This window comes from Ranitomeya imitator, chromosome 9, assembly GCF_032444005.1.
Source record: "Ranitomeya imitator isolate aRanImi1 chromosome 9, aRanImi1.pri, whole genome shotgun sequence".
Lineage (NCBI taxonomy): Eukaryota > Metazoa > Chordata > Amphibia > Anura > Dendrobatidae > Ranitomeya > Ranitomeya imitator.
Genome location: NC_091290.1, coordinates 84,133,251 through 84,161,010, shown reverse-complemented (window position 1 = coordinate 84,161,010; position 27,760 = coordinate 84,133,251). Strand labels below are relative to the sequence as shown.

General features: G+C 43.6%; 1 protein-coding gene across 5 annotated transcripts in view; it reads left to right on the top strand.

The window, feature by feature from the left end:
* WT1 (WT1 transcription factor) overlaps positions 1-27,760 on the top strand; it is a 150,930-nt gene that overhangs the window by 102,305 nt on the left and 20,865 nt on the right. For all 5 annotated transcript variants that reach the window (XM_069740544.1, XM_069740545.1, XM_069740541.1 and 2 more), the window contains 2 exons: positions 6,112-6,189; positions 12,716-12,818. In XM_069740544.1, the coding sequence (XP_069596645.1) occupies positions 6,112-6,189; positions 12,716-12,818 (181 nt within the window). The remainder of the gene's footprint in view (positions 1-6,111; positions 6,190-12,715; positions 12,819-27,760) is intronic.

The window sequence follows — 27,760 nt, the reverse complement described above, 5'->3', positions numbered from 1 at the left end:
GGCTGAGTCCAATCATGGATGGCTTGGACCTTAACAGGATCCATCTCGATAGTAGAAGGGGAAAAGATGAACCCCAAAAATGAAACCTTCTGCACACCAAAGAGACACTTTGATCCCTTCACAAACAAAGAATTAGCACGCAGGACCTGAAAAACTGTTCTGACCTGCTTCACATGAGACTCCCAATCATCCGAGAAGATCAAAATGTCATCCAAGTACACAATCAGGAATTTATCCAGGTACTCTCGGAAGATGTCATGCATAAAGGACTGAAACACTGATGGAGCATTGGCAAGTCCGAATGGCATCACTAGATACTCAAAATGACCCTCGGGCGTATTAAATGCAGTTTTCCATTCATCTCCTCGCCTGATACGCACCAGATTATACGCACCACGAAGATCTATCTTGGTGAACCAACTAGCCCCCTTAATCCGAGCAAACAAATCAGATAACAATGGCAAGGGGTACTGAAATTTAACCGTGATCTTATTTAGAAGGCGGTAATCTATACAAAGTCTCAGCGAACCATCCTTCTTGGCTACAAAAAAGAACCCTGCTCCTAATGGTGACGATGACGGGCGAATATGCCCCTTCTCCAGGGATTCCTTCACATAACTGCGCATAGCGGCGTGCTCAGGCACGGATAAATTAAACAGTCGACCTTTTGGGAATTTACTACCAGGAATCAAATTGATAGCACAATCACAATCCCTATGCGGAGGTAGGGCATCGGACTTGGGCTCATCAAATACATCCTGGTAATCAGACAAGAACTCTGGAACCTCAGAAGGGGTGGATGACGAAATTGACAGAAATGGAACATCACCATGTACCCCCTGACAACCCCAGCTGGACACCGACATGGATTTCCAATCTAACACTGGATTATGGGCTTGTAGCCATGGCAACCCCAACACGACCACATCATGCAGATTATGCAACACCAGAAAGCGAATAACATCCTGATGTGCAGGAGCCATGCACATGGTCAGCTGGGTCCAGTATTGAGGCTTATTCTTGGCCAAAGGCGTGGCATCAATTCCTCTCAATGGAATAGGACACTGCAAGGGCTCTAAGAGAAACCCACAACGCTTAGCATACTCCAAGTCCATCAAATTCAGGGCAGCGCCTGAATCCACAAATGCCATGACAGAATACGATGACAAAGAACAGATCAAGGTAACGGACAGAAGGAATTTTGACTGTACTGTACCAATGGTGGCAGACCTAGCGAACCGCTTAGTGCGCTTAGGACAATCAGAGATAGCATGAGTGGAATCACCACAGTAGAAACACAGCCCATTCAGACGTCTGTGTTCTTGCCGTTCAACTCTGGTCAAAGTCCTATCGCACTGCATAGGCTCAGGTTTAAGCTCAGGTAATACCGCCAAATGGTTCACAGATTTACACTCACGCAAGCGTCGACCGATCTGAATGGCCAAAGACATAGACTCATTCAAACCAGCAGGCATAGGAAATCCCACCATGACATCCTTAAGGGCTTCAGAGAGACCCTTTCTGAACAAAGCTTCCAGCGCAGATTCATTCCATTGAGTGAGCACGGACCACTTTCTAAATTTCTGACAATATACCTCTATCTCATCCTGACCCTGACAAAGAGCCAGCAAATTTTTCTCTGCCTGATCCACTGAATTAGGTTCATCATACAGCAATCCGAGCGCCAGGAAAAACGCATCGATATTACTCAATGCAGGATCTCCTGGCGCAAGAGAAAACGCCCAGTACTGAGGGTCGCCGCGCAAAAAAGAAATAACAATCAAAACCTGTTGAACTGGATCACCAGAGGAGCGAGGTTTCAAGGCCAGAAATAATTTACAATTATTTTTGAAACTCAGAAACTTAGTTCTATCTCCAAAAAGCAAATCAGGAATAGGAATTCTTGGTTCTAACATAGATTTCTGATCAATAGTGTCTTGAATCTTTTGTACACTTGCCGAGAGCTGATCCACAAATGAAGACAGACTTCTAATGTCCATCGCTACACCTGTGTACTGAACCACCCAAATGTCTAGGGGAAAAAAAAGGCAAAACACAGTGCAAAGAAAAAAAAATGGTCTCAGAACTTCTTTTTTCTCTCTATTGAGAATCATTAGTACTTTGGGCTTCCTGTACTGTTATGAAAGGCAATTCAGTACCACAATGGACATAGTGGTCAGAGCACATACAGTGATCTGACAATAACCCAAAATCATAGAACGAGCTCTGAGACGTGGGAACTCTGCAGACCGCAATCCCTAATCCTCTCCAAACAACACTAGAGGCAGCCGTGGATTGCGCCTAACTCTGCCTATGCAACTCGGCACAGCCTGAGAAACTAACTAGCCTGAAGATAGAAAATAAGCCTACCTTGCCTCAGAGAAATACCCCAAAGGAAAAGGCAGCCCCCCACATATAATGACTGTGAGTTAAGATGAAAAGACAAACGTAGAGATGAAATAGATTCAGCAAAGTGAGGCCCGACTTTCTTAACAGATCGAGGATAGAAAGGGTAACTTTGCGGTCTACACAAAACCCTAAAGAAAACCACGCAAAGGGGGCAAAAAGACCCTCCGTACCGAACTAACGGCACGGAGGTACACCCTTTGCGTCCCAAAGCTTCCAGCAACAAATTAGACAAGCTGGACAGAAAAAATAGCAAACAAATAGCAAAGAAGAACTTAGCTATGCAGAGCAGCAGGCCACAGGAATGATCCAGGGAAAAGCAAGTCCAACACTGGAACATTGACAGGAAGCCAGGATCAAAGCATTAGGTGGAGTTAAGTAGAGAAGCACCTAACGACCTCACCAGATCACCTGAGGGAGGAAACTCAGAAGCCGCAGTACCACTTCCCTCCACCAACAGAAGCTCATAGAGAGAATCAGCCGAAGTACCACTTGTGACCACAGGAGGGAGCTCTGCCACAGAATTCACAACAGGAAACTCTCCTTCAGGCCCTGGGATCCATATTAATGTAAAAAATAAAGAATAAAAAATATGGCTATAATCATAATCACCCCTCTGACGAACCCTGGCTGTCACCGCTGCAAGCGTCTGCCTCCGTCCTTAAGAATGCAGTGAGTGAAGGACCTTCGATGACGTCGCGATCAGGTGACCGGTCACCTGACCGCTCACCTGACCATTCACCTGACCGCGACGTCATCGAAGGTCCTTCACTCACTGCATTCTCAGGAACAGATGCGGACGCTCACAGCGGTGACAGCCAGGGTCCTTCGGAGGGGTGAGTATAGCCATATTTTTTATTTTTATTCTTTATTTTTTACATTAATATGGATCCCAGGGCCTGAAGGAGAGTTTCCTCTCCTCGGGACCCTTGGAACCATACGCACCGCACACTCCGATACCGATTTCCGATATCATAAAAATATCGGATCTCGGTATGGGAATTCCGATACAGCAAATATCGGCCGATACCCCATACTTGCAGTATCGGAATGCTCAACACTAGTTACTAACGTAATGTTTGAGAATGTTGTCCCAGCTCTCTTCAGGTCATTGACCAGGTCCTCCCATGCAGTTCTGGGCTTTCCTGACATTTCTAAAAAATCATCCTTACCTCACAAGGTGAGATCTTGCATGAAGCCCCAGACTGAGGAAGATTGACAGTCATCTTGTGTTTCTTCCATTTTATAATTATTGTGCCTTCTCACCAAGCTGCTTGCCTATTGTCCTGTAGCTCATCCCAGCCTTGTGCAGGTCTACAATTTTGTCCCTGTTGTCCTTAGACAGCTCTTTGGTCTAGGCCATGGTGGAGATGTTGGAGTGTGATTGAGTGTGTGGACAGGTGTTTTCTATACAAGTAACGAGTTCAAAGAGGTGTAATTAATACAGGTAATGAGTGCAGAGTAGGAGGCCTTCTTAAAGAAAAACTAACGGGTCTGTAAGAGCCAAAACTCTTGCTGGTTGGTAGTTGATCAAATACTTATTTCATGCAATAAAATGCAATTTAATTAAAAATCATACAATGAAATTTTTTTGTTTTAGTTATAGATTCTGTCTCTCACAGTTTAAGTGTACCTACGATAAAAATTATAGAACTCTCATTTCTTTGTAGGTGGGAAAATTTGCAAAATCAGCAGTGCATCAAATGCTTATTTTCCTCACTATATAGTCAAATATTTTTGTAAATTTATAACATGTAATTAGCCTCACATAATAAAAATTTATGGATTACTGGATGATAGTAAAAAATTTAAGAAAATTCACTATGGCTTAGGCCACAATCATACTTGGTCAGTATTTTACATCAGTATTTGTAAGCCAAAACCAGGAGTGGAACAAATAGAGGAAAAGTCTAATAGAAACATATGCACAACTTCTGTATTTATCACCCACTCCTGGTTTTGGCTTACAAATACTGAGGTTAAATACTGACCAAATACTGAATGTGTGAATGTGGCCATAGAGCCTTCAATTTATGAGACCGGGCCTGGCATAAGCATGACAATTTAAAGGGAGTGTGCTACCCTAAATTAGGATTACACTAATGACATAGTCTTGTAGGAGATGCAGCAACAATAAAAAAAAAACATTTTTAGCTTTTCTAATCCATTCTTCTTGTTGCCCATAAAAAGCTATATTGTAATATGTATATATGAGTACTCTATAACGCCTTAGTTCCACTTAATGAAGATTACGGCCACTCCTTCCATGTTTGTTGGCTATGTGCTGTCTTGTATCTGTGCACGAGTGAGCACACAATCCCTCTCTCCTTGCTTCTGACATTGTCTTCTTTGCTATCACTTCAGTGCAGATGTGAGTGCACACAAATCCCCCTCCTGGCGCCTCACATCGCTCCTCACATCGCTCCTCACATCTCCTCACATCGCTCCTCACAGCTCCTCACATCGCTCCTCACATCGCTCCTCACATCTTCTCACATCGCTCCTCACATCGCTCCTCACATCTCCTCACATCGCTCCTCACATCTCCTCACATCGCTCCTCACATCGCTCCTCACATCGCTCCTCACATCTCCTCACATCGCTCCTCACATCTCCTCACATCGCTCCTCACATCGCTCCTCACATCGCTCGGGCACAGCTTTGTGGCAATGAGAGCAGTGAGGAGAGAGTGAGGTCTGTGCTGCACAGGGACAGTGTTCACATAACGGAGGCTTATCTTCAGGCAGCACTCGCTCTGGATAAGACAACATACCAAGAGTGGACATAATCTAAATATGTAGGTGGAACTGTGCACCAAGGAATGTAGCCACCACAAGGGTGCACTAAGCACCTTTATTTGCATATTACAATAAAGTTATTTTTTGGGACAATAAAGGAACAGATACTAAAACTGAAACAGCTGTACTCCTACAATGCTAGGTGGTTAGCTTGAAGTGCACATTGTGTGGTGACAGACTCCCTTTAAAAACTTGTCCTTTAAAAACACTCCAAAGTTTTTATCCTCTTAATATATTGCAATTATCATACTATGTAGCACTGTGCACTTAGAATTGCTTACTTTACTCTTCTACCCAGTCAATTCTTTCGTTTTCCATTAGGTCTGACATCACAAGACTAAAAACAGATTAGCCGAATCTTTCTAAGCTCTATGGATAAACAAGAAGTCTTTTTTTCCTGCATCAGAACTACACAATCCTATCTCACTGATAAAAGGAAACAAATAAGAGAGGTAAAAGTAAGGGGGCGGGAGCAGCTGGAATGGGAATTGAACAGTAGGTGGAATGGGCTGCCAGGGACTTTGTAGTGATATAGTTTTGTAGTTCTAATGATGACTCATGCAGAGAAAATTGACTTCTTCATTCTACATAGAGCCAAAGAGCTAGAAATTATTCATCTAGTCTGTTTTTAATCATGTGACATCAAAGACGTAATGTAAATGAGTAGACTTAACTGGAGAAATAAGCAATTGTGACTGCACAGTGCTATATAATATGATGACTGCAATGTATTAAGAGGATGAAAACTATTAACAGAGGTGCTTCTTTAAAGACCAAAAAACTCTGGTTAACAGGTCTAAGCTTACAATGAATAGATACATTTAGAGAAGCACATGAAATAAGTTTTGAGATATGTATGTTTGATACACTACAACAACCAGTGTCTATTGTGTTGGGGTTTTTACAGTGATAACCTCTACCAAATGACCTCACAGCTGGAATGTATGACATGGAATCAGATGAACTTGGGTACATCACTGAAGAGGTAAGACTGCCTAATCTATTTTATACTTTTATTCCATTCACTTTTTACATAAGGTGACTTAGAGCTATTACTGGTGATTGCAGGACACAACACCCTGAAATTATTTACCATAAAATAAAAGCAAAAATCATGAGCGGAGTTTCTTTTTTCCTGCCGCAAGTGATAAATATGTATTTATTTTATAAAATGGTCAATCATTTTTATTGTTACTATCTTGGCTAGATGAGATTCACCGTACTAATTGCCTCAGGTTGCACTTTATTTTGTTATATATGGGAAAAAAATTTTAAATAATGTTCTCTGAACTAAATTCTTCCAAAAATAGTGCTACCTTTGTCCATGGGTTACAGTGGGAAAATAAGCATTTGATACGATTTTGCAAGTTTTCCCCCCACAAAGAATGGAGAGGTTTTTAATTTTTCTATCGTAGGTACACTTCAACTATGAGAGACAGAATCTAAAAATAAAATCCAGAAAATCACATTGTATGATTTTTATGTAATTAATTTGCATTTTATTGCATGAAATAAGTATTTGATACAATAGAAAAACAGAACTTAATATTTGGTACAGAAACATTTGTTTGCAATTACAGAGTTCAGACGTTTCCTGTAGTTCTTGACCAAGTATGACCACAGTACAGCAGGGATTTGACCCATTCCTCTATACAGATCTTCTCCAGATCTTTCAGGTTTCAAGGCTGTCGCTGGGCAACATTGAGTTGCAGCTCCCTCCAAAGATTTTCTTTTTGGCTGTGATCTGAAGGCTGGCTAGGCCACTCCAGGACTTTGAAATGCTTCTTGTGGAGCCACTTCTTAGTTGTCCTGGCTATGTTTCAGGTCACTGTCATGTTGGAAGACCCAGCCACGACCCATCTTCAATGCTCTTACTGGGGGAAGGAGGTTGTTGGACAAAATCTAACAATACATTACCCCATCCATCCTCTTTTCAATATGGTGGAGTTGTCTTGTCCCCTTTTCAGGAAATCACCCTCAAAGTATGATGTTTCTCCCCACCATGCTTCACGGTTGGGACGGTGTTCTTTGAGTTGTACTCATCCTTCCTCCAAACACAACGAGTGGAGGTGATACCAAAAAGTTCTATTATGGTCTCATCTAACCACATGAACTTCTCCCATGCCTCCTCTGAATCATTCAAATGGTCATTGGTGAACTTCAAATGGGCCTGGACATGTGCTGGTGTGAGTAGGGGGACCTTGCGTGCCCTGCAGGATTTTAATTTATGACAACGTAGTGTGTTACAGTAATGTTTGGGACTCTGGTCCCAGCTCTCTTCAAGTCAATGACCCATGTAATTCTGGGTTGATTCCTGACCTTTCTCAGAATTATCTTTACCCTAGGAAGTTTGCCCTAGACTGAGGAATATTAACAGTCATCTTGTGTTTCTTCCATTTTCTAATAATTGCCAACAGTTGTTGCCTTTTCACCAAGCTGCTTGCCTATTGTCCTAAAGCCCATTCCAGCCTTGTCCAGGTCTACAATTTTGTTCTTGGTGTCCTTAGACAGCTCTTTGGTCTAGGCCATGGTGGAGAGACTGTAGTATGATTGAGTGTGTGGGCAGGGTAGTGCAGAGTAGGAAAAACTATCAGGTCTGTGAGACGGAATTCTTGCAGGTTTGTAGGTGATCAAATACTTACAGTATTTCATGCAATAAAATGCAATCTAATTATTTTAAATTCGTACAATGTGATTTTCTGTTATTTATTTTTAGATTTTGTCTCTTACATTTGAAGTGTACCTATGATCAAAATTACAGACCTCTCCATTCTTTTTAGGCGGGAAAACTTTGCAAAATTGGCAGCTTATCAAATGCTTATTTTCTCCATTGTATGTGTGGTCTCCCAGCTCAACTTTATTCAAGTTGGCTGAGCTACAATATTAAGCGCAATTTTATCATAAGTGTAGTTCTGTTTCTGGAAGAAAAAAGATGATTTTCTATCATCTCATACAATTTTAAGAATAATTGAGCCCTCATTGTGTGTGAGAGCTGACGCGTACAAACATGGTAGAGAAAGTGAGCCTCAAAGTGAAATGAAAGGGATGTTGAATGGTGAAACCCATGTGATTAATAGTTATGCAAATGTCTGATGAAAACATTCTTCTTTATATCTTGAGGGTAAATACTAAAGCAGTTTAAACCATGAACTGCTTTTCCATCCCCCACGGAGAATTTTCACAGCTTTCTTTCTTGCGTGTACCTAGGCAGAGACCTGTCTTCACTTGCAGCAGTGCTGGGGAGAGCCTTCCAGGAGCCCAGCTGGACTAGCTTTGTCTCTGCTTACGGTTCACAACCAGATCTTCAAAGTATATTTTCTTGTAATTGTGCAGCCATACTGTGATTCATACTGACCAAAGTTTGGGCAGCATAAATCGCCTACAGGTTCCCTTTAACTGTATGTAGTAGGTGCTTGAAGGGGTATTACCATCTTAAAGATCCTATCCCAATAAGTATTCGGTGTAGTAGTAATAATAATAATAATAATAATAATAATAATAATAATAATAATAATGATAGCAAATGCCTCCAATAGAAATGTAGCATAGTTCTTCTGATTCATTATATCATTTACCCCATGTGCAGTACCTTGCAGTAGCTTAGGTATCCATGGTTACAACCACTCACAAAGTGACAGTTAGTTTGCTGTTAGTGATCCTAACCATGGATATCAATGGATATCTAAGCTACTGCAATGACCTGCACATGGGGTAAATGAAAATGAATCAGAAGAACTATTCTATATTTCTAATTCAAGGTGTTTGAAATATTATTATTTTTACACCTACTACTACATATTGGGATAGGATTTTGGCGATGGGAATATTCAAGTGGTGGCTAGAAGGAAAAACAAATGTTTTGGTTATGCAGAGGATTTGGACACTGTTTCCGAAAAAAAAGGAGCTTCAACTGCTATGATTTAAGAAATTAATCAGCCCAGAAAGTTCTACCTACTCAGATAAATAAAAACAAATTGCTAGTTTAGGTAAATATTCCCCTACTTAAAGTAATAGACAATAATTCATAAAGACATATAAAACAAAAAGTTTGATATACAGGTGCCTCTCTCAAAATTAGAATATCATCAAAAAGTTAATTTATTTCAGTTCTTCAATTCAAAAAGTGAAACTCAAATATTGTCATTACAAACAGTGATCTATTTTAAGTGTTTATTTCTGTTAATGTTGATGATTATGGCTTACAGCCAATGAAAATCCAAAAGTCATTATCTCAGTAAATTAGAATACTTTATGACACCAACTTGAAAAATGATTTAAAAAAACAAAATGTTGGCCTACTGAAATGTATGTTCAGTAAATGCACTCAATACTTGGTCGGGGCTCCTTTTGCATCAATTACTCCATCAATGCGGCGTGGCATGGAGGCGATCAACCTGTGGCACTGCTGAGATGTTATAAAATCCAGGTTGCATTGATAGCACCCTTCAGCTCATCTGCATTGTTGGGTCTGGTGTCTTTGGTCTTGATAAAACACAGTGGACCTACACCAGCAGATGACATGGCTCCCCAAACCATCAATGGTTGTGGAAATTTCACACTAGACCTCAAGCAGCTTGGATTGTGGCCTCTCCACTCTTCTGCCAGACTCTGGGACTTTGATTTCCAAATGAAATGCAAAATTTACTTTAATCTGAAATCAACACCTTGAACCACTATGCAACAGTCCAGTTCTTTTTCTCCTTGGCCCAGGTAAGACACTTCTGGCATTGTCTATTGGTCATGAGTAGTGATTGGCGAACTCCCTGATGTTCGGGATCAGTGAGTTCGCCCAAGTTTTTTGTAAAGTTTGAGTTTGGGGCCGGAGATGACATGAACTTGCGTCCGAACTCCGAACTCTGACTTTACATATATGGGATGGGGAGGGGGAAGTGTAAAAAAAAGCAGAAAATTAATAATGAACATTAGAATTTCACTTACCTGTCCAGCAACGTGTCCTCCAGTCTCGCTGTGTCCCTGCCGCATCTGCTTCTGGGGCCTCTCATTACCTGCCGGCAGTATTCACTGCACTCGGCAGTCTTCGGCTTTTTCCGGCAGTGTTCATGCGGTGACGTCATATGGCAAGTAGTGGGAGAATAGGAGTAGTAGTCTGCTCTGCTGATATAATTTAAGAATCCAGAAGACATTGCCCAGGATTGACCATTCTGTTTAACTCAACGCATTTAAATGTTGGACCAAATTCTTTATCCGGAGAACTACAATATTGTCTTATCCTCCCACTACTTGACTCTGGGAAATTAAATATGCAAGTTGTACTAAAATTATAGCGCCGCCCAGAAACACATTTCTGGAAATTGAGATTCTGGTTTGGCTTTTGTGCTAAGTCATGTGACATGACAACTTGATAAAGGGTCAGTTTTGAATTTTAGGATTGCTGCTTCCCGTAAGTGGCACGAGAGTTCACGTCACCTTCTTTTCTTGATGAGGTAATTTGCAAATTTAATTTCCCAGAGGAGCATTGCTTGGCATATAAGTCTTCTTACAGTAACATGTCAGGCCTTGATGTTACCCCTTAGACTCCAAAATGTCTCGTAACAGCTCATCAGGCCATATTACAGATCATTAATGCGACTTTACACATCATGTTAGGAAGCATAAGATAGAAAACGTAAGTAATTGCTAAAAACATGACATTTTCCGGAGGTCACCACTAAGTACAGTACCATAATGTAATTTTTAAGGTGGTTCTAAAAGTGTAGATTTACTTTGAATGTTTCTCTATATTCAAATGTTGGGGATTTCTTTAAAGGCAGCAGTGAGGAAATGCACCAACCTTGAGAAATATGTGACCTCTGAACATAAAGGATGAGGATGGGAGTTTATGGCTAATAAATAGAATACAATAGAAAAAATAGAGATCCTCAGCTTTACAATTAATGGAACTCAGCCCATCTGAAAGTTCACAGCCTGTTAGAAAAAAAAATATCTGACCTGAGAATGTTTTCAGGATAAAGGAAAGGAATCTGTATGGATGATGTACAGCCCTGCAGGAGAAGATGAAAGGTTTTGTTCTCTTCTTTATGTCCAAGGCTGCAGAATCTGTGGAAAATCAGCCCTAGACATGGCCTCATCTTTGAGATAGAACGCCAACATTTTTATCAATCTTTGTTTGGCTGAGAGTTACAATGCAGAGCTCAACTCTTCTAGTGTCATTGTCCATAAACATAAGCCTCATACATCCGTAATACAGAGTTTTCCAGAAGTCCCCTCAACCTTTTTATTTCCTTCACGGCTTTTCTTCATAATTATCTTTTGCTCTATCCATAATTAAAACGTGATTATATGCAGTTCTAAGTATGAACATTTCTTGACTTTCTTTAAGGGGTTTTTCCTTTTCAATAAACTTTCTATCTCGACTGCAGCTTGTTATTAAGCAATAAACTTACCTCAAGTCCACCGATGCCCCCTTATTTCTGGCATTGGCTGCGGCACGGATGTCACCTTGACAGTGTGACAACCAATCCGTGAGCTCAGTAGCGCTGAGGGTGGTGTTCTGTCCACACATGCAGAGCCACTGGGCTCACTGATTGGCTGCCACGCTATCGAGGTGACATCAGCACTAGTGATGAGCGAGGGTACTCGTTGCTCGGGTTTTCCGGAGCATGCTTGGGTGGGCTTCGTGTAACTGCTCAGAGATTTAGCTTTCCTTGCCGCAGCTGAATTATTTACAGCTGATAGACAGCTTTAATACATGTGAGGATTCCCTAGCAACCAGGCAACCCCCACATGTACTCAGCCTGGCTAATAGCTGTAAATCATGCAGCTGCCTCAACAAAAACTAAATCTCCGAGCATTTACAAATACTCGGAGACCACCCGAGCGTGCTTGGGAAGATCCAAGCAACGAGTATATTCGTTCATCACTTATCAGCACTCCAGCCAATGCCATCCACTAGAAGCAGCAGAAGAGACTCACCGGTGACTTTGGGTGAGTACAGAGCTGTTTGTTGTTTCATATCAGGTTGCAGTTGGGATAGAAATGTAATTGAAAGGGTACAACCCCTTTAATGACTTCTTTGTTTTAGTAGTGCTGTCGAGTTTTTTCTATAGTTCTTTTTGGGCCAAGATGGATGAACTGATTATAAATCAACAGATACTAAATTATGGCCCCCAACGCAGGTATCAACATAGTTTTATTAGTGTATGTGGTGTCTGTTACTAATGTTGGGAGTAAGGACATTTTCTCTAGAAGTGAGTTTGACAGTGATCAGTAAATGATGTATACCCTTCCATGGTGTTAAACCCCCCTAAAATAATCCTCACATGGCACAAAATACATCCATTATGTCATTTTATTGATCTGTACAAAAACAACAATATTTTGATAAATTGTTTTCTTGAAGTGTACACCGCACAGTCCTTGGGAGAAGTCACTGTGTATCTATGTTAGCACAGATCCGATCGTTATCAGTTTTATTTGACTTGTTACTAATACTTTTATGTACACTGAAGCAAAAAAATCTACGTATTTATTCAATGTTTTTCTACTTACAGTCATGGGACGACTTATGAAAATGACAGTCACAGCGCCCCAATGTTATACAGCTGTGGGGGTCAGTACCGGATACACACACATGGCGTTTTCAGAGGCATACAAGTAAGAATGGAATCTTTACATTAAGAATGTTGTAGGATGTTTGTTTTTTGACTGACATATACAGGAAATATATATTATTATTAAGAGGGATGGATTACAGATTAGGTAAATTGGGACTTTGTTCCAATGTATCTAAAACCTTAAGGTCTCTATCTCTCCTTTCTAACTTTCTATCTTTTCTTTTGTTAGTGGTAATATGTACTGTTCTGTAGGGGGTCCTATAGCCTACCATAATCTGGCCTATGCTAGTAGAAATTAGATGACGATACAACACTGCTGGTTGAACATGATAAGTCGTTTTGTGGAACCCAGTATCATTCTTAAGGTGTCCATATACATAAGAGCAAAAGTGGCCAAACTCAAGGATTTCAGAAAGGCCAACAGATTTATGAGTATGGTCAAAACTGAGTGTGTGTATGTCTGTGGGCAGGTCAAGAGAAAAAGCTGTCAGCTAAATAAACCTTCAGTAAATAGATATTAAAGGGAACCTGTCAGGTGATCTCAGGATGGCAACATGGTTGCACAATAATATACTTTGAAGAGCCGGCTCCACACCCGGCCGTCTCTGACCAGCGCCGCTGCAGGTGATTGACAGGTCTCTCTATGTACATACCAGACAATCACCTCTGATGATCTTTAGATGGCTCTTCAAAGAATATTTTTTTCAGAAATGCTTACATTTTGCTAAGACTGAGTCATTTGTCTAGAATCATGTGGCTCATCTGTGAATCATGCTGCCTATGATTGGGCACCATGGGTCAACTGACAGGTTCCTTTAAAAGATGTGCTGAAAAATGTACTGTCCAGCACCGAAGTGCTTTACATTTCTAGAAGACAAAGACCACATGGCAGGGCCCCAGCAAAAATAATGTGTGGATCCCTTGTTTTACAGTGGGTAATTTGTCTAACTATTACGTGACTTTTTTTTGTAAGGTCAATAGTAGGAAGTACTGAACCCCGCTAATGAGAACGTGTCAGATAATCAGATAATGACCTTGTTTAAATCTTTTTTTAAGTTAAATGTTTTTTTAGATCATTTTCCTTTCAAATTTCCATATTTCTAAATAAAAAGAAAAAACCCAATGAAACAATTACCACCGAAGTATATTTAAAAAAATAACTTTATTGAATTATAATTAAAATTATATATATAATGTAATGGTCTATCAGGAGGTAACTCAATGGCTCATAATACAAATAGATACAAATAGACACATACAGAATACACAGTCATGGCCGAAGGTGTTGGCACCCTTGAAATTGTTCAAGAAAATGAAGTAGTATTCCCACAAATTTGTTGGTAAGCACCTTTGTTTCAAGCATGTGATGCTTGTTGAAACTCACCTATGACAAGTAACTGGTGTGGGCAATGGAAAACTAACATCTGAAATCAGTTAAAAAGGGAAGTAGATGACTCAATCGTTGCATTGTGTGTTAGGGGTCGAGTTCCCGCTTCTGCACAGGGGGAATCTCGAGCCACCTCCGCTGCGGTCTCCCATTCTTGTCCAGCCGCAGTGGAGTCTGCTCAGCAAGGACGTCGGTCCCAGCGTCTTGCTCATTCTCACTCTGTTCTGAGAGTTACTGCTTTTTCTCCAGTCTCTGCTATTAAAGTCTGTGCTGGTCAGCAGCGAGCGGACTTCTCTGGGACTAAGTCCTTGTCTGCACGTACTGAGCATGCCCAGCGTAAGGTCTCCCGTTGGAGATCGAGGGTCATGTGCTCAGGCTCTGCAGCACATTCCATTGGTCCTCTTGGCAGGTCCTAGAAGGGCAAAAGTGCTGTGGCCACTTCCTGTGCTGCTGCTATATAAACTGCGCATGACCGCACGGCCATGCGCTAGTATTGTCAAACAATTGCTAATGTGTGTATGTTGTGAGTGCAAGTCGTCCTTGGATACCCCTACCCTATAGTATGACTGTTCGCGGAAGGTGTATGGCTGCTACCTAGCGCCCGACTTATCCTACAGCACTAGTCACACATTATAGCATCCAGTTGCTGTGACCGCCAGTACGGCGCCGTGCACTTCCTCTGTGCTTTCCTTACCCAAGCCTGGGTGGTTAGTGGCGTTCGTCAGTGCGGCACTGCATGTTCTTCTGTTTCATTTCACACCCAGTTGCGGTGTTGCGCCAGCAAGGGTCTAATCGGACTTCAATCCCAGTTGGGGTTGAGTTCGCTGACTACTTGCTCGCGCTTCAAGGTGCGGTACCGTGGTCCTGTGCCTTAACAGGATTGCTTCTTTCACGCTGGGTGAGGTTAACCCACGCGTGTATACTCTAGTGTACCGCCATATAGTCTGCTAATTGCTAGCAGCAGGTTTTCACCTGCACGGTGGACCCCGGACTGCGAACGCATCTATACCATCTGTCTTGGTGCCTTCCGCCAGTCCTAACAGAATACTAGCGCCAGGGTCTGGCTAGTAAAATGGCGGACGACCAGCGTTTACAGCGGTACATCCAGCAGCTGGAGGGAAGTTTGGCGTTATTCCTGAGCACTCTGAAACAGGTCTTTCTAGGACTTCGTGTCACCCATGACACGGCGCTCCAACTGTTGGCACTGACTCAGGGCTCGTCCTTGGTCAGCCTTTTTGCCGTCCATTTCCGCACTCTGGCATCTGAGCTGGAGTGGTCGGATAAAGCCCTTATCGCTATATTTTGGAGGGGGCTGGCTGTCCACGTTAAGGATGCTCTGGCCACTAGGGAGATTCCCGCCACACTGGAGGAGTTAATAGCAGTATCTACTCGCATTGACCTCCTTTTTCACGAGCGGAGGTTAGAGCGAGCCCAGTGTAGGCAGAGGTTTCGGCTGGCTCCCACCTTCGCCAAACCTTTGGAATCTCCAGTCCAGGCTCCTGAGTTCCAGGAACCTAAGGTGGTGTCACGAGCGGAATCTAAGTCCCAGACCGCTCGTGCACTCCAGGGTTGCCATGTTTGCCAACAGTCAGGACATCTTGCCACCAGATGTCATCAGCGGTCAAGGAAACGTCAGCGTCTAGTGGTAGTAGGTGGAGGTGCACTAGACACTGCGACCTTTGCCTCCAAATTGTCCTTTAAGGGGACAATTACCTTTGGCTCATCCTCCCACTCGGTAGACCTCTGCGTGGATTCTGGGGCGGAGGGCAATTTTATGTCTTCTGCCTTCGCCCAACGTCACGCAATACCCCTGGTTATGCTATCTCAACCAGTAACGGTACGAGTGGTGAATGGGTCGACACTCCCCGCACAGATAACACATCAGACCATCCCTGTTACTCTGTCCCTGTCGCCATCCCATCAGGAGATTATTTCTCTGCTCGTCATTCCTGAGGGTATTGATGAGGTCCTGTTGGGGATACCTTGGCTACGGTACCACTCTCCTCACATCGAGTGGTCCTCAGGCAGAATTCTGGGACGGGGTGAATCATGTGGGGGTAGGTGTCACCGAGAGTGCGTTCAGGTTGCTATTACTGAGGTACCCGCAGATCTATCCTCTCTCCCCAAGCAATATTGGTCTTACGCAGACATGTTCTCCAAGAAGGCGGCGGAGACCCTTCCGCCCCATCGCCCCTATGACTGTCCTATCGATCTCTTGCCTGGTGCCGAGCCTCCCCGGGGTCGAGTTTATCCATTATCTCTCCCGGAGACGGAGGCCATGTCTCAGTACATTCAAGAGAATCTGGCAAGAGGGTTTATCAGGAAGTCAGTGTCACCTGCTGGGGCAGAGTTCTTCTTCGTGCAGAAGAAGAATGGGGAGCTACGTCCATGCATAGACTACAGGGGTCTTAACGCTATCACCGTTAAGAACAAGTATCCTTTGCCCTTGATATCTGAGCTCTTCGATAGGCTTCGGGGAGCAAGGGTATTTACTAAATTAGATCTGCGGGGTGCTTACAACCTGATTCGCATCCGTGAGGGGGACGAATGGAAAACGGCGTTTAACACCAGAGATGGGCACTATGAGTATCTGGTGATGCCCTTCGGGCTCTGTAATGCCCCAGCCGTTTTTCAAGACTTTGTCAACGACATCTTCCGGGATATGCTTTCCACCTCAGTTGTAGTCTATCTGGATGATATTCTCATCTTTTCTCCAGATATTGACTCCCACCAGAGAGATGTTGGCAGAGTCTTCAACCTCCTACGGGCAAACTCTCTTTACGCTAAGTTGGAGAAGTGTATGTTTGAGCAGGAGTCTTTGCCGTTCCTGGGCTATATCATCTCCGACCAGGGATTGGCTATGGATCCTGCCAAACTACAGGCTGTGATGGACTGGCAAGAGCCCCATTCTCTTAAAGCGGTGCAGCGCTTTATGGGGTTCATTAACTATTACCGCCAGTTCATTCCCCACTTCTCAACTCTGGTAGCTCCCTTGGTAGCCCTCACCAAGAAGGGAGCGAATCCTAAATTGTGGTCGGAAGAGGTCTCCAAGGCCTTCACTTCTATTAAGTCCCACTTTGCTAGCGCTCCCATCTTACATCGTCCCGATGTGGATAAGCCATTCCTAATGGAGGTGGATGCCTCGTCCGTTGGTGCTGGAGCAGTCCTCTACCAGAAGGATGCTCAAGGTCGGAAGCATCCATGCTTCTTCTTCTCTAAGACGTTCTCGCCAGCAGAGAGAAACTACTCCATCGGGGATAGGGAGCTGCTAGCAATGAAGTTGGCCTTTTCAGAGTGGAGACATCTTCTGGAAGGTGCGCGGTTTCCCTTCCAGGTTTACACTGACCACAAAAATTTGGTCTACTTACAGACAGCCCAGCGGCTAAATTCTCGCCAAGCCAGATGGTCCTTGTTCTTTTCCCGGTTCCACTTTTCTCTTCATTTTCTCGCCGGGGAGAAGAATATTCGTGCTGATGCTCTCTCTCGCTCCCTTATTTCAACTGAAGAGGAGGAAGAGGAGCCTCGGCTTATTGTTCCCTCTGAGAGCCTGAGAACCGTAGCACCGGTTTCGCTTGAGTCTGTGCCTCCGGGCAAGACTTTTGTGCCCATTAATTTGCGACCGGAGGTTCTCTCTTGGGCTCATTCGTCCAGAGTGGGTGGACACTTTGGGACAAAGAGGACATCTGAGCTACTGGCGAGGACGTACTGGTGGCCGCATATGGTCCGGGATGTCAGGGATTATATTCTGGCGTGTGTCTCCTGCGCCAAAAATAAATCTCCGCGTCAAAGGCCAGCTGGGTTGCTCTATCCCTTGCCGGTGGCAGATAGGCCCTGGGAGATGGTCGGGATGGACTTTGTCATGGGTTTGCCCAAGTCTCGCGGCTGTACCATCATTTGGGTCATCACCGATCATTTCTCGAAAATGGTGCATTTGGTGCCGCTACCACGGTTACCTTCTGCACGGGCCTTGGCTGCCTTGTTCATTAAGCACATCTTCCGCCTACATGGTATGCCTGACAAAATTGTCAGTGACCGGGGTCCCCAGTTTGCGTCTCGGTTCTGGAGAGAGCTGTGTCGTCTTCTCAGTATTGAGTTGAATCTCTCTTCCGCTTATCATCCCGAGACGAATGGGTTGGTAGAGAGGGCCAACCAGACCTTGGTCACATACCTGCGACATTTTGTTTCAGCCAGGCAGGATGACTGGGCATCCTTGCTATCATGGGCAGAGTTTGCACTGAACAACGCCGTAGCCGACTCCACTGGACAAACCCCATTCCTCCTCAACTATGGTCAGCATCCACGGGTACCTGTGCCTATGCCCGTGTCTTCCGCCGACTCCAGGGTGGCAGACTGGGCTGTGGAGGCACGGGATATTTGGGACCGCACTCAGGATGCCATTCGGGCCTCTAAGGAGAGAATGAGGTCCTCCGCCGATGCTCATCGGCGCCCCGCTCCGACCTTTGCTCCTGGCGACTTGGTGTGGCTCTCCGCCCGTAACATCAGGCTGCGAGTTGAGTCCACTAAATTTGCTCCTCGCTACTTGTGTCCTTTCAAGGTCCTCGAGCAGGTTAATCCTGTGGTCTATTGTTTGGCCCTTCCGCCACGCCTGGGTATCACCGACACCTTTCATGTGTCCCTCTTGAAACCCGTGTATATGTCCCGGTTCTCCGACTCGGGTTCGTCTTCGGACGATTATGAGGTGAACGCTATTTTGGGGTGCAAGGTGGTGCGTGGTAAAAAATTTTATTTGGTGGACTGGAAGGGTTATGGCCCCGAGGACAGGTCCTGGGAGCCTGTTGAGCACATTCGGGCTCCGCAGCTCATTGCTGCCTTCGAACGTAGCGAGGCCCAAGGAGGGGGGGGCCCTAGGAGGGGGGGTAATGTTAGGGGTCAAGTTCCCGCTTCTGCACAGGGGGAATCTCGAGCCACCTCCGCTGCGGTTTCCCATTCTTGTCCAGCCGCAGTGGAGTCTGCTCAGCAAGGACGTCGGTCCCAGCGTCTTGCTCATTCTCACTCTGTTCTGAGAGTTACTGCTGCTTCTCCAGTCTCTGCTATTAAAGTCTGTGCTGGTCAGCAGCGAGCGGACTTCTCTGGGACTAAGTCCTTGTCTGCACGTACTGAGCATGCCCAGCGTAAGGTCTCCCGTTGGAGATCGAGGGTCATGTGCTCAGGCTCTGCAGCACATTCCATTGGTCCTCTTGGCAGGTCCTAGAAGGGCAAAAGTGCTGTGGCCACTTCCTGTGCTGCTGCTATATAAACTGCGCATGACCGCACGGCCATGCGCTAGTATTGTCAAACAATTGCTAATGTGTGTATGTTGTGAGTGCAAGTCGTCCTTGGATACCCCTACCCTATAGTATGACTGTTCGCGGAAGGTGTATGGCTGCTACCTAGCGCCCGACTTATCCTACAGCACTAGTCACACATTATAGCGTCCAGTTGCTGTAACCGCCAGTACGGCGCCGTGCACTTCCTCTGTGCTTTCCTTACCCAAGCCTGGGTGGTTAGTGGCGTTCGTCAGTGCGGCACTGCATGCTCTTCTGTTTCATTTCACACCCAGTTGCGGTGTTGCGCCAGCAAGGGTCTAATCGGACTTCAATCCCAGTTGGGGTTGAGTTCGCTGACTACTTGCTCGCGCTTTAGGTGCGGTACCGCGGTCCTGTGCCTTAACAGGATTGCTTCTTTCACGCTGGGGGAGGTTAACCCACGCGTGTATACTCTAGTGTACCGCCATATAGTCTGCTAATTGCTAGCAGCAGGTTTTCACCTGCACAGTGGACCCCGGACTGCGAACGCATCTATACCATCTGTCTTGGTGCGTTCCGCCAGTCCTAACATTGTGTATCTGTGTGCTCCACGCTAAGCATGGGGAATGGAAATAGGAGAAGAGCACTGTCTGAGGACTCAAGAACCAAAATTGTTGAAAAATATCAACAACTTCAAGGCTTCTAGTCCATCTCCAGAGAACTTGATGCTCCTTTGTCAACGGTGTGCAACATAATCAAGAAATTTACAACCCATGGCACTGTAGTTAATCTTCCTGGATGGGGACGGCAGAGAAAAATTGATGAAAGGCTGCAACACAGAATAGCACAGATAGTAAATAAGCAGGTTCCAAAGAAATTCAAGCTGTCCTGCAGGCTTGTTTCTTTTAGTCTAGAAATGTAATAGTTCTGCACAATGTTTAGGAAAGTTAAAGTCCTAACTAAATCAATTAATTCGAGCTGTGAAAAAAGCTGTGGCTCTTGTGAAAGTCTTCATCAGAATCCTGCTCTTCATGTTCTGAATCTTCTGAATCAGGTGTATCTTCAAGTTTTTCCAGAGGTGAAGGGACAGGTCTTCTTGGACCGTGTGTCACAAAGTAAATCACACTCAACTTCAGTAACCGTAGAAACAATTGTAACCGTAGAAACGATTTATTAGTAGCACAAGAAACGTTTCAGTCCCTTGGGACTTTCATCAGTCACTACAACATAAAAAAGGGGGAATAACAAAAAAGAAGTACATCCTGTACAAAAATAACTAAAGTATATACAAGAGAAACACAAATAAACAGACAGGGTTTACATGAAGTTTAGGTCAAAAAATATGCAACATATACAGTGGGGCAAAAAAGTATTTAGTCAGTCAGCAATAGTGCAAGTTCCACCACTTAAAAAGATGAGAGGCGTCTGTAATTTACATCATAGGTAGACCTCAGCTATGGGAGACAAACTGAGAAAAAAAATCCAGAAAATCACATTGTCTGTTTTTTTAACAATTTATTTGCATATTATGGTGGAAAATAAGTATTTGGTCAGAAACAAACAATCAAGATTTCTGGCTCTCACAGACCTGTAACTTCTTCTTTAAGAGTCTCCTCTTTCCTCCACTCATTACCTGTAGTAATGGCACCTGTTTAAACTTGTTATCAGTATAAAAAGACACCTGTGCACACCCTCAAACAGTCTGACTCCAAACTCCACTATGGTGAAGACCAAAGAGCTGTCAAAGGACCCCAGAAACAAAATTGTAGCCCTGCACCAGGCTGGGAAGACTGAATCTGCAATAGCCAACCAGCTTGGAGTGAAGAAATCAACAGTGGGAGCAATAATTAGAAAATGGAAGACATACAAGACCACTGATAATCTCCCTCGATCTGGGGCTCCACGCAAAATCCCACCCCATGGGGTCAGAATGATCACAAGAACGGTGAGCAAAAATCCCAGAACCACACGGGGGGACCTAGTGAATGAACTGCAGAGAGCTGGGACCAATGTAACAAGGCCTACCATAAGTAACACACTACGCCACCATGGACTCAGATCCTGCAGTGCCAGACGTGTCCCACTGCTTAAGCCAGTACATGTCCGGGCCCGTCTGAAGTTTGCTAGAGAGCATTTGGATGATCCAGAGGAGTTTTGGGAGAATGTCCTATGGTCTGATGAAACCAAACTGGAACTGTTTGGTAGAAACACAACTTGTCGTGTTTGGAGGAAAAAGAATACTGAGTTGCATCCATCAAACACCATACCTACTGTAAAGCATGGTGGTGGAAACATCATGCTTTGGGGCTGTTTCTCTGCAAAGGGGCCAGGACGACTGATCCGGGTACATGAAAGAATGAATGGGGCCATGTATCGTGAGATTTTGAGTGCAAACCTCCTTCCATCAGCAAGGGCATTGAAGATGAAACGTGGCTGGGTCTTTCAACATGACAATGATCCAAAGCACACCGCCAGGGCAACGAAGCAGTGGCTTCGTAAGAAGCATTTCAAGGTCCTGGAGTGGCCTAGCCAGTCTCCAGATCTCAACCCTATAGAAAACCTTTGGAGGGAGTTGAAAGTCCGTGTTGCCAAGAGAAAAGCCAAAAACATCACTGCTCTAGAGGAGATCTGCATGGAGGAATGGGCCAACATACCAACAACAGTGTGTGGCAACCTTGTGAAGACTTACAGAAAACGTTTGACCTCTGTCATTGCCAACAAAGGATATATTGCAAAGTATTGAGATTAAATTTTGTTTCTGACCAAATACTTATTTTCCACCATAATATGCAAATAAAATGTTAAAAAAACAGACAATGTGATTTTCTGGATTTTTTTTTCTCAGTTTGTCTCCCATAGTTGAGGTCTACCTATGATGTAAATTACAGACGCCTCTCATCTTTTTAAGTGGTGGAACTTGCACTATTGCTGACTGACTAAATACTTTTTTGCCCCACTGTATATCGCTTGTAAATATATGAAAAAGGAAGTAGTAGCAAATAGCCAGGCTAAGTGTCACTCAGATGAGAGGACGTGATCGAGCCAGTGGACGGGACTGAGAGAATATAGGTGGAACCGAAGGACGTGCACATCGTGCCTATGGAGGCCAACTGGGGCAGTGGTATAGAGCTGAGCGAGATGTATCTAAACATGGTATAACATAGCCAGGTAGGGTGTAAATACCTACCTGGCTATGTTATACCATGTTTAGCTACATCTCGCTCAGCTCTATACCACGTCCTCTCATCTGAGTTGTAGTAACTGATGAAAGTCCCAAGGGACTGAAACGTTTCTTGTGCTACTAATAAATCGTTTCTACGGTTACAATTGTTTCTACGGTTACTGAAGTTGAGTGCTAGACTTTTATATTACACATATTGACGGTTTGGGAACCTAAGTCTTAGCACCAGTTTGTGAGCTGTGCACACGGTGTTTTCTCTTCACAAAGTAAATCACAGACAGGAGGTCCAGGTATATAATTTCCTTCATATTTTTAAGGATGAATCTCTCCACACTGCATGTACAAAAGTATCAGTCTTCACTATCATTTTGCGGCTCCCTCCAGATGAAAGGCAAAACAAAAGCTCCTTTTCTTCCCTTTAAACCACTGTTGTAGTTCTTCTGCACAGTCAGAACTCACTACATGTGGAGCCCACAACTTCTTCTCACCTAGTTTCACACCAAAGTGCGCATAATACACTTTTCTAACGAAGTCCAATAGGTGGCACTAGAGTTCTAGTCCTCTTCCTCTCTGAAGAGACAATTTGCATATTTCCCAGAGGAGCATTGCGGCTTTAAGTCTCCTCATCTCTACATGCTTATCATGTCACTCTCCACAAAGAGAAACGATATTCTTGGATCCCGGTCAGATGCCTCTCACTCAGCCAAACCAGATCTGCACTTTGCACTGACGAGGGGCAGTACCCCGAAACACAGTGTCTGCAAATTGAGATTCTGGTTTGGCTTTTATCCTAAGTCATGTGACAAGGCTCGTTAAAGGGTCAACATTGACTGTTAGGATTGCTACTTCCAATAGGTGGCACTAGAGTTCTAGTCCTCTTCCTCTCTGAAGAGACAATTTGCACTAAAGAAGTCCGTAATGTTCCTTTGTTGTTTCTTCACTACCAAACTATCCCACATTTTCCTTTGTTTTGTTGGTGAAGAATATGTTTCAGGTTCTGGATTCAATTCTGCTGCATAAATCAGTTTTACCATCTAAATTATTTATCACAAATTATAAAGAGACAGAAGCATCAGAGGAACAAGAGATGGGTTGTTTACTGGAAAATCATCGTTCTGATCTGTGCAGAACATATAGTTAGTAACCAGCAATATTGTATCACTAAAGGGTCAACTGACAGCAAACAACACAAACAGGACAAGGAATATTACATTGTAGCTCTACACAATGCGGTAGGGGGAATATAAATATCAATCTAAAAACAATGTCCAACTATGCTTGAAGTCATGTGATGATGACATTTATATTGTGTGTTATGGCTTTACAAAATTTACAGGTTTATTTTTGTATTACATTTTAAGGAACTTTAAAAATGAAATGAAAAAATTAAAAGAGAAAAATCTAAAAAATTGTCTATACTGTACATATCGGACTATATATTAGAATAATCCGTATATCGGTTTACCACTAATCACTCATTGATTAAATAAAGCTATTAATATATAGTCCAGGAACAGCCCTTTAATTTTGAATTTGGTATCCATGAAAGTATACTTGATGCACTGACCATGACTATTTAAAGATTTAACCATGGCCATCTCCTAGTTTTGTATTCTGTTTTTTTGTGGAATTTTCTGTCTGTATTAACCTGTTCATGACCTTAGACCTATCCATTAATCCAGATTGGGAACTACTTCCTGACCTTGGACAGGTTTAGAACAGCTGACATATGCCAGGAAAGATGTGGGCTCAGTCCTGGAGCCACATCAAAGGGAGGGAATCAGACATGTCGTAAAGGTGTTAAAAGTAGTCACTGATTATATGTAGGATATTGGCGTACTTTGGAGAAATTGCACAACAACAGGGGTCATTTGTTTCCTATTAGCCCTTATAAAAATTTTAAAAAATTGGGGCTAAAAAATTTAGCAGTAAAAAATGTTTTTATTCTTTTTTAACTGCCCTATGATGTCATGCATGGCACTCCAATACTGCGCTTCTTTCTTTCTGAGCTTTGCACTGTGCCTCAAAAGTAGTTTACGATAGGGTTGAGCGAAACGGGTTGGCAATACTCAGAAGTCGCCGACTTTTGGCAAAGTCGGGTTTCATGAAACCCGACCCGACCCCTGCGTGGGGTCGGCCATGAAGTTGGCGATCTTCTGAATCTGGAATCGGAATTACGATACCGATTCCCGATATGTTTAAGATATCGGGAATTGGTATCGGAATTCAGATTTAAGTGTAAAATAAAGAATTAAAATAAAAAATATCGCTATACTTACCCTCTGACGCGCCCTGGTACTAACCGGGAACCTTCCTTCCTTCGAATCAGCGCTTCCAGGACCTGCGGTGACGTCGAGGTGACGTCGCGGCTTCTGATTGGTCGCACGACCGCCCATGTGACCGCTCGCGCGACCAATCAGAAGCCGTGACGTCACCGCGACGTCACTGCAGGTCCTGGAAGCGCTGATTCGAAGGAAGGAAGGTTGCCGGAAAGAAGCAGGGCGCGTCCGATGGTGAGTATATTCCTATCAGGTATATACTAATTAGGTATATTCCTAATAGGTATATTCCTATTAGGTATATACTCACCCTCGGACGCGCCCTGCTTCTTTCCGGCAGCCTTCCTTCCTTCGAATCAGCGCTTCCAGGACCTGCGGTGACGTCGCGGTGACGTCACGGCTTCTGATTGGTCGCGCGAGCGGTCACATGGGCGGTCGCGCGACTAATCACAAGCCGCAACGTCACCGCGACGTCACCGCAGGTCCTGGAAGCGCTGATTCGAAGGAAGTAAGGTTCCCGGTTAGTACCAGGGCACGTCAGAGGGTAAGTGTAGCGATATTTTTTATTTTAATTCTTTATTTTACACTTAAATATGGATCGCAGGGCCTGAAGGAGAGTTTCCTCTCCTTCAGACCCTGGGAACCATTGGAAACCCAATGCACTGCATTGGGTTTCGAGTTTCGGCCGACCCCGACTTTTTTATAGGATCGGCCGATTTCACTCGACCCGACTTTTGAAAAAGTCGGGTTTCGTGAAACCCGACCCGATCCTATAAAAGTAAAAGTCGCTCAACACTAGTTTACGGCCATGTATAGGGTATTGGTATACTCAGAAGAAATTGCTCAACAAATTGTATGGTGCAATTTCTCCTGTTACCCTTATGAAATTTAAAAAATTGGGGCTAAAAGTTTGTTAAAAAGAATGTGAATTTTTATTTTTACATCTCAACTTTGTAAACTTCTGTGAAGCACCTGGGGGTTCAAGGTGCTCAACACACATCTAGATACATTCCTTAAGGGGTCTAGTTTCCATTGTTTAGGCAAATCAGGGGATCTCCAAATGCGACAAGGCATCCACTCATGATTCAAATGACACTCCTGCTCTTTTGGGCCCTACCGGGCACTCAAACAGTAGTTTTCCTTCACATATTGGGTATCAGCGTATTAGAGGATAAATTGCCCAGCAAATTGTGCAGTTCATTTTGGGGCTAAAAAAAAAAAAAACATTTTTGTGGGAAAATTTTTTTTATTTTTTTATTTTTACAGCTTTGCGTTATAAAATTTCTGTGAGGAACCCTGGGGTTCAAGGTTCTCACCGCATATCTAGATACATTCCTTGAGGGGTCTAGTTTTCAAAATAGCATTACTCGTGGGGGAGGTGTGTAGGCACATCAGGGTCTCTCAAACGCATCATGGCATTCGCTCTCGATTCCAAACAATTTTGCGTTCAAAAAGTAAAGAGGTGCTCCTTCACTTCCGAGCCCTGCCATGCTCCCAAACAGTAGATTTCCCCCACATATGGGGCATTGACGCACTCAGGAGAAATTGCACAACACATTTTGGGGTCCATTTTCTCTTGTTACCCTTGTGAAAAAAATTGGGTCTAAAGCAAAATGTTTGTGAAATATAGTTAAATGTTCATTTTTTACCTCTACATTACTTCAGTTCCTGTGTAGCACCTGAAGGGTTAATAAACTTCTTGAATGTCATTTTGAGCACCTTGAAGAGTGCAGGTCTTAGAATCATGTCACTTTTGGGTATTATCTGTCATATAGGCCCCTCAAAGTTCCTTAACCCCTTTCTGACCTCGGACGGGATAGTACATCCGAGGTCAGATCCCCCTCTTTGATGCAGGGCTCCGGCAGTAAGCCCGCATCAAAGCCGGGACATGTCAGCTGTTTTGAACAGCTGACATGTGCCCGTAATAGCGGCGGGTGAAATCGCGATTCACCTGCCGCTATTAACTAGTTAAATGCCGCTGTCAAATGCTGACAGCGGCATTTAACCGGCGCTTCCGGCCATCCGCTCGGTAATGAGCGCATCGCTGACCCCAGTCACAAGATCGGGGGTCAGCGATGCATCAGAATGGTAACCATAGAGGTCCTTGAGACCTCTATGGTTACTGATCCCGGCCTGCTGTGAGCGCCACTCTGAGGTCGGCGCTCATAGCACACCTGCAATTCAGCTACATAGCAGCGATCTAATGATCGCTGCTATGTAGCAGAGGCGATCGAGTTGTGCCAGCTTCTAGCCTGCCATGGAGGCTATTGAAGCATGGCAAAAGTAAAAAAAAAAAAAGTTAAAAAAATGTGAAAAAAATGAAAAAAAATATAAAAGTTTAAATCACCCCCTTTCGCCCCATCCAAAATAAATCAATAAAAAAAAAAATCAAACCTACACATATTTGGTATCACCATATTCAGAATCACCCGATCTGTCAATAAAAAAAAGAATTAACTTGATCGCTAAGCGGCATAGCGAGAAAAAAATTCAAAACGCCAGAATTACATTTTTTTGGTCGCGCAACATTGCATTAAAATGCAATAACGGGCGATCGAAAGAACGTATCTGCACAAAGGTGATATCAATAAAAATGTCAGCTCGGCACGCAAAAAATAAGCCCTCAACCGACCCCAGATCATGAAAAATGGAGATGCTACGGGTATCGGAAAATGGTGCAATTTTTTTTTATTTAGCCAAGTTTTGCATTTTTTTTCACCACTTAGATAAAAGAAAACCTAGACATGTTTGGTGTCTATGAACTCGTAATGACCTGGAGAATCATAATGTCAGGTCAGTTTTAGCATTTAGTGAAGCCAGCAAAAAAGCCAATAAAAAAACAAGTGTGGGATTGCACTTTTTTTTGCAATTTCACCGCACTTGAAATTT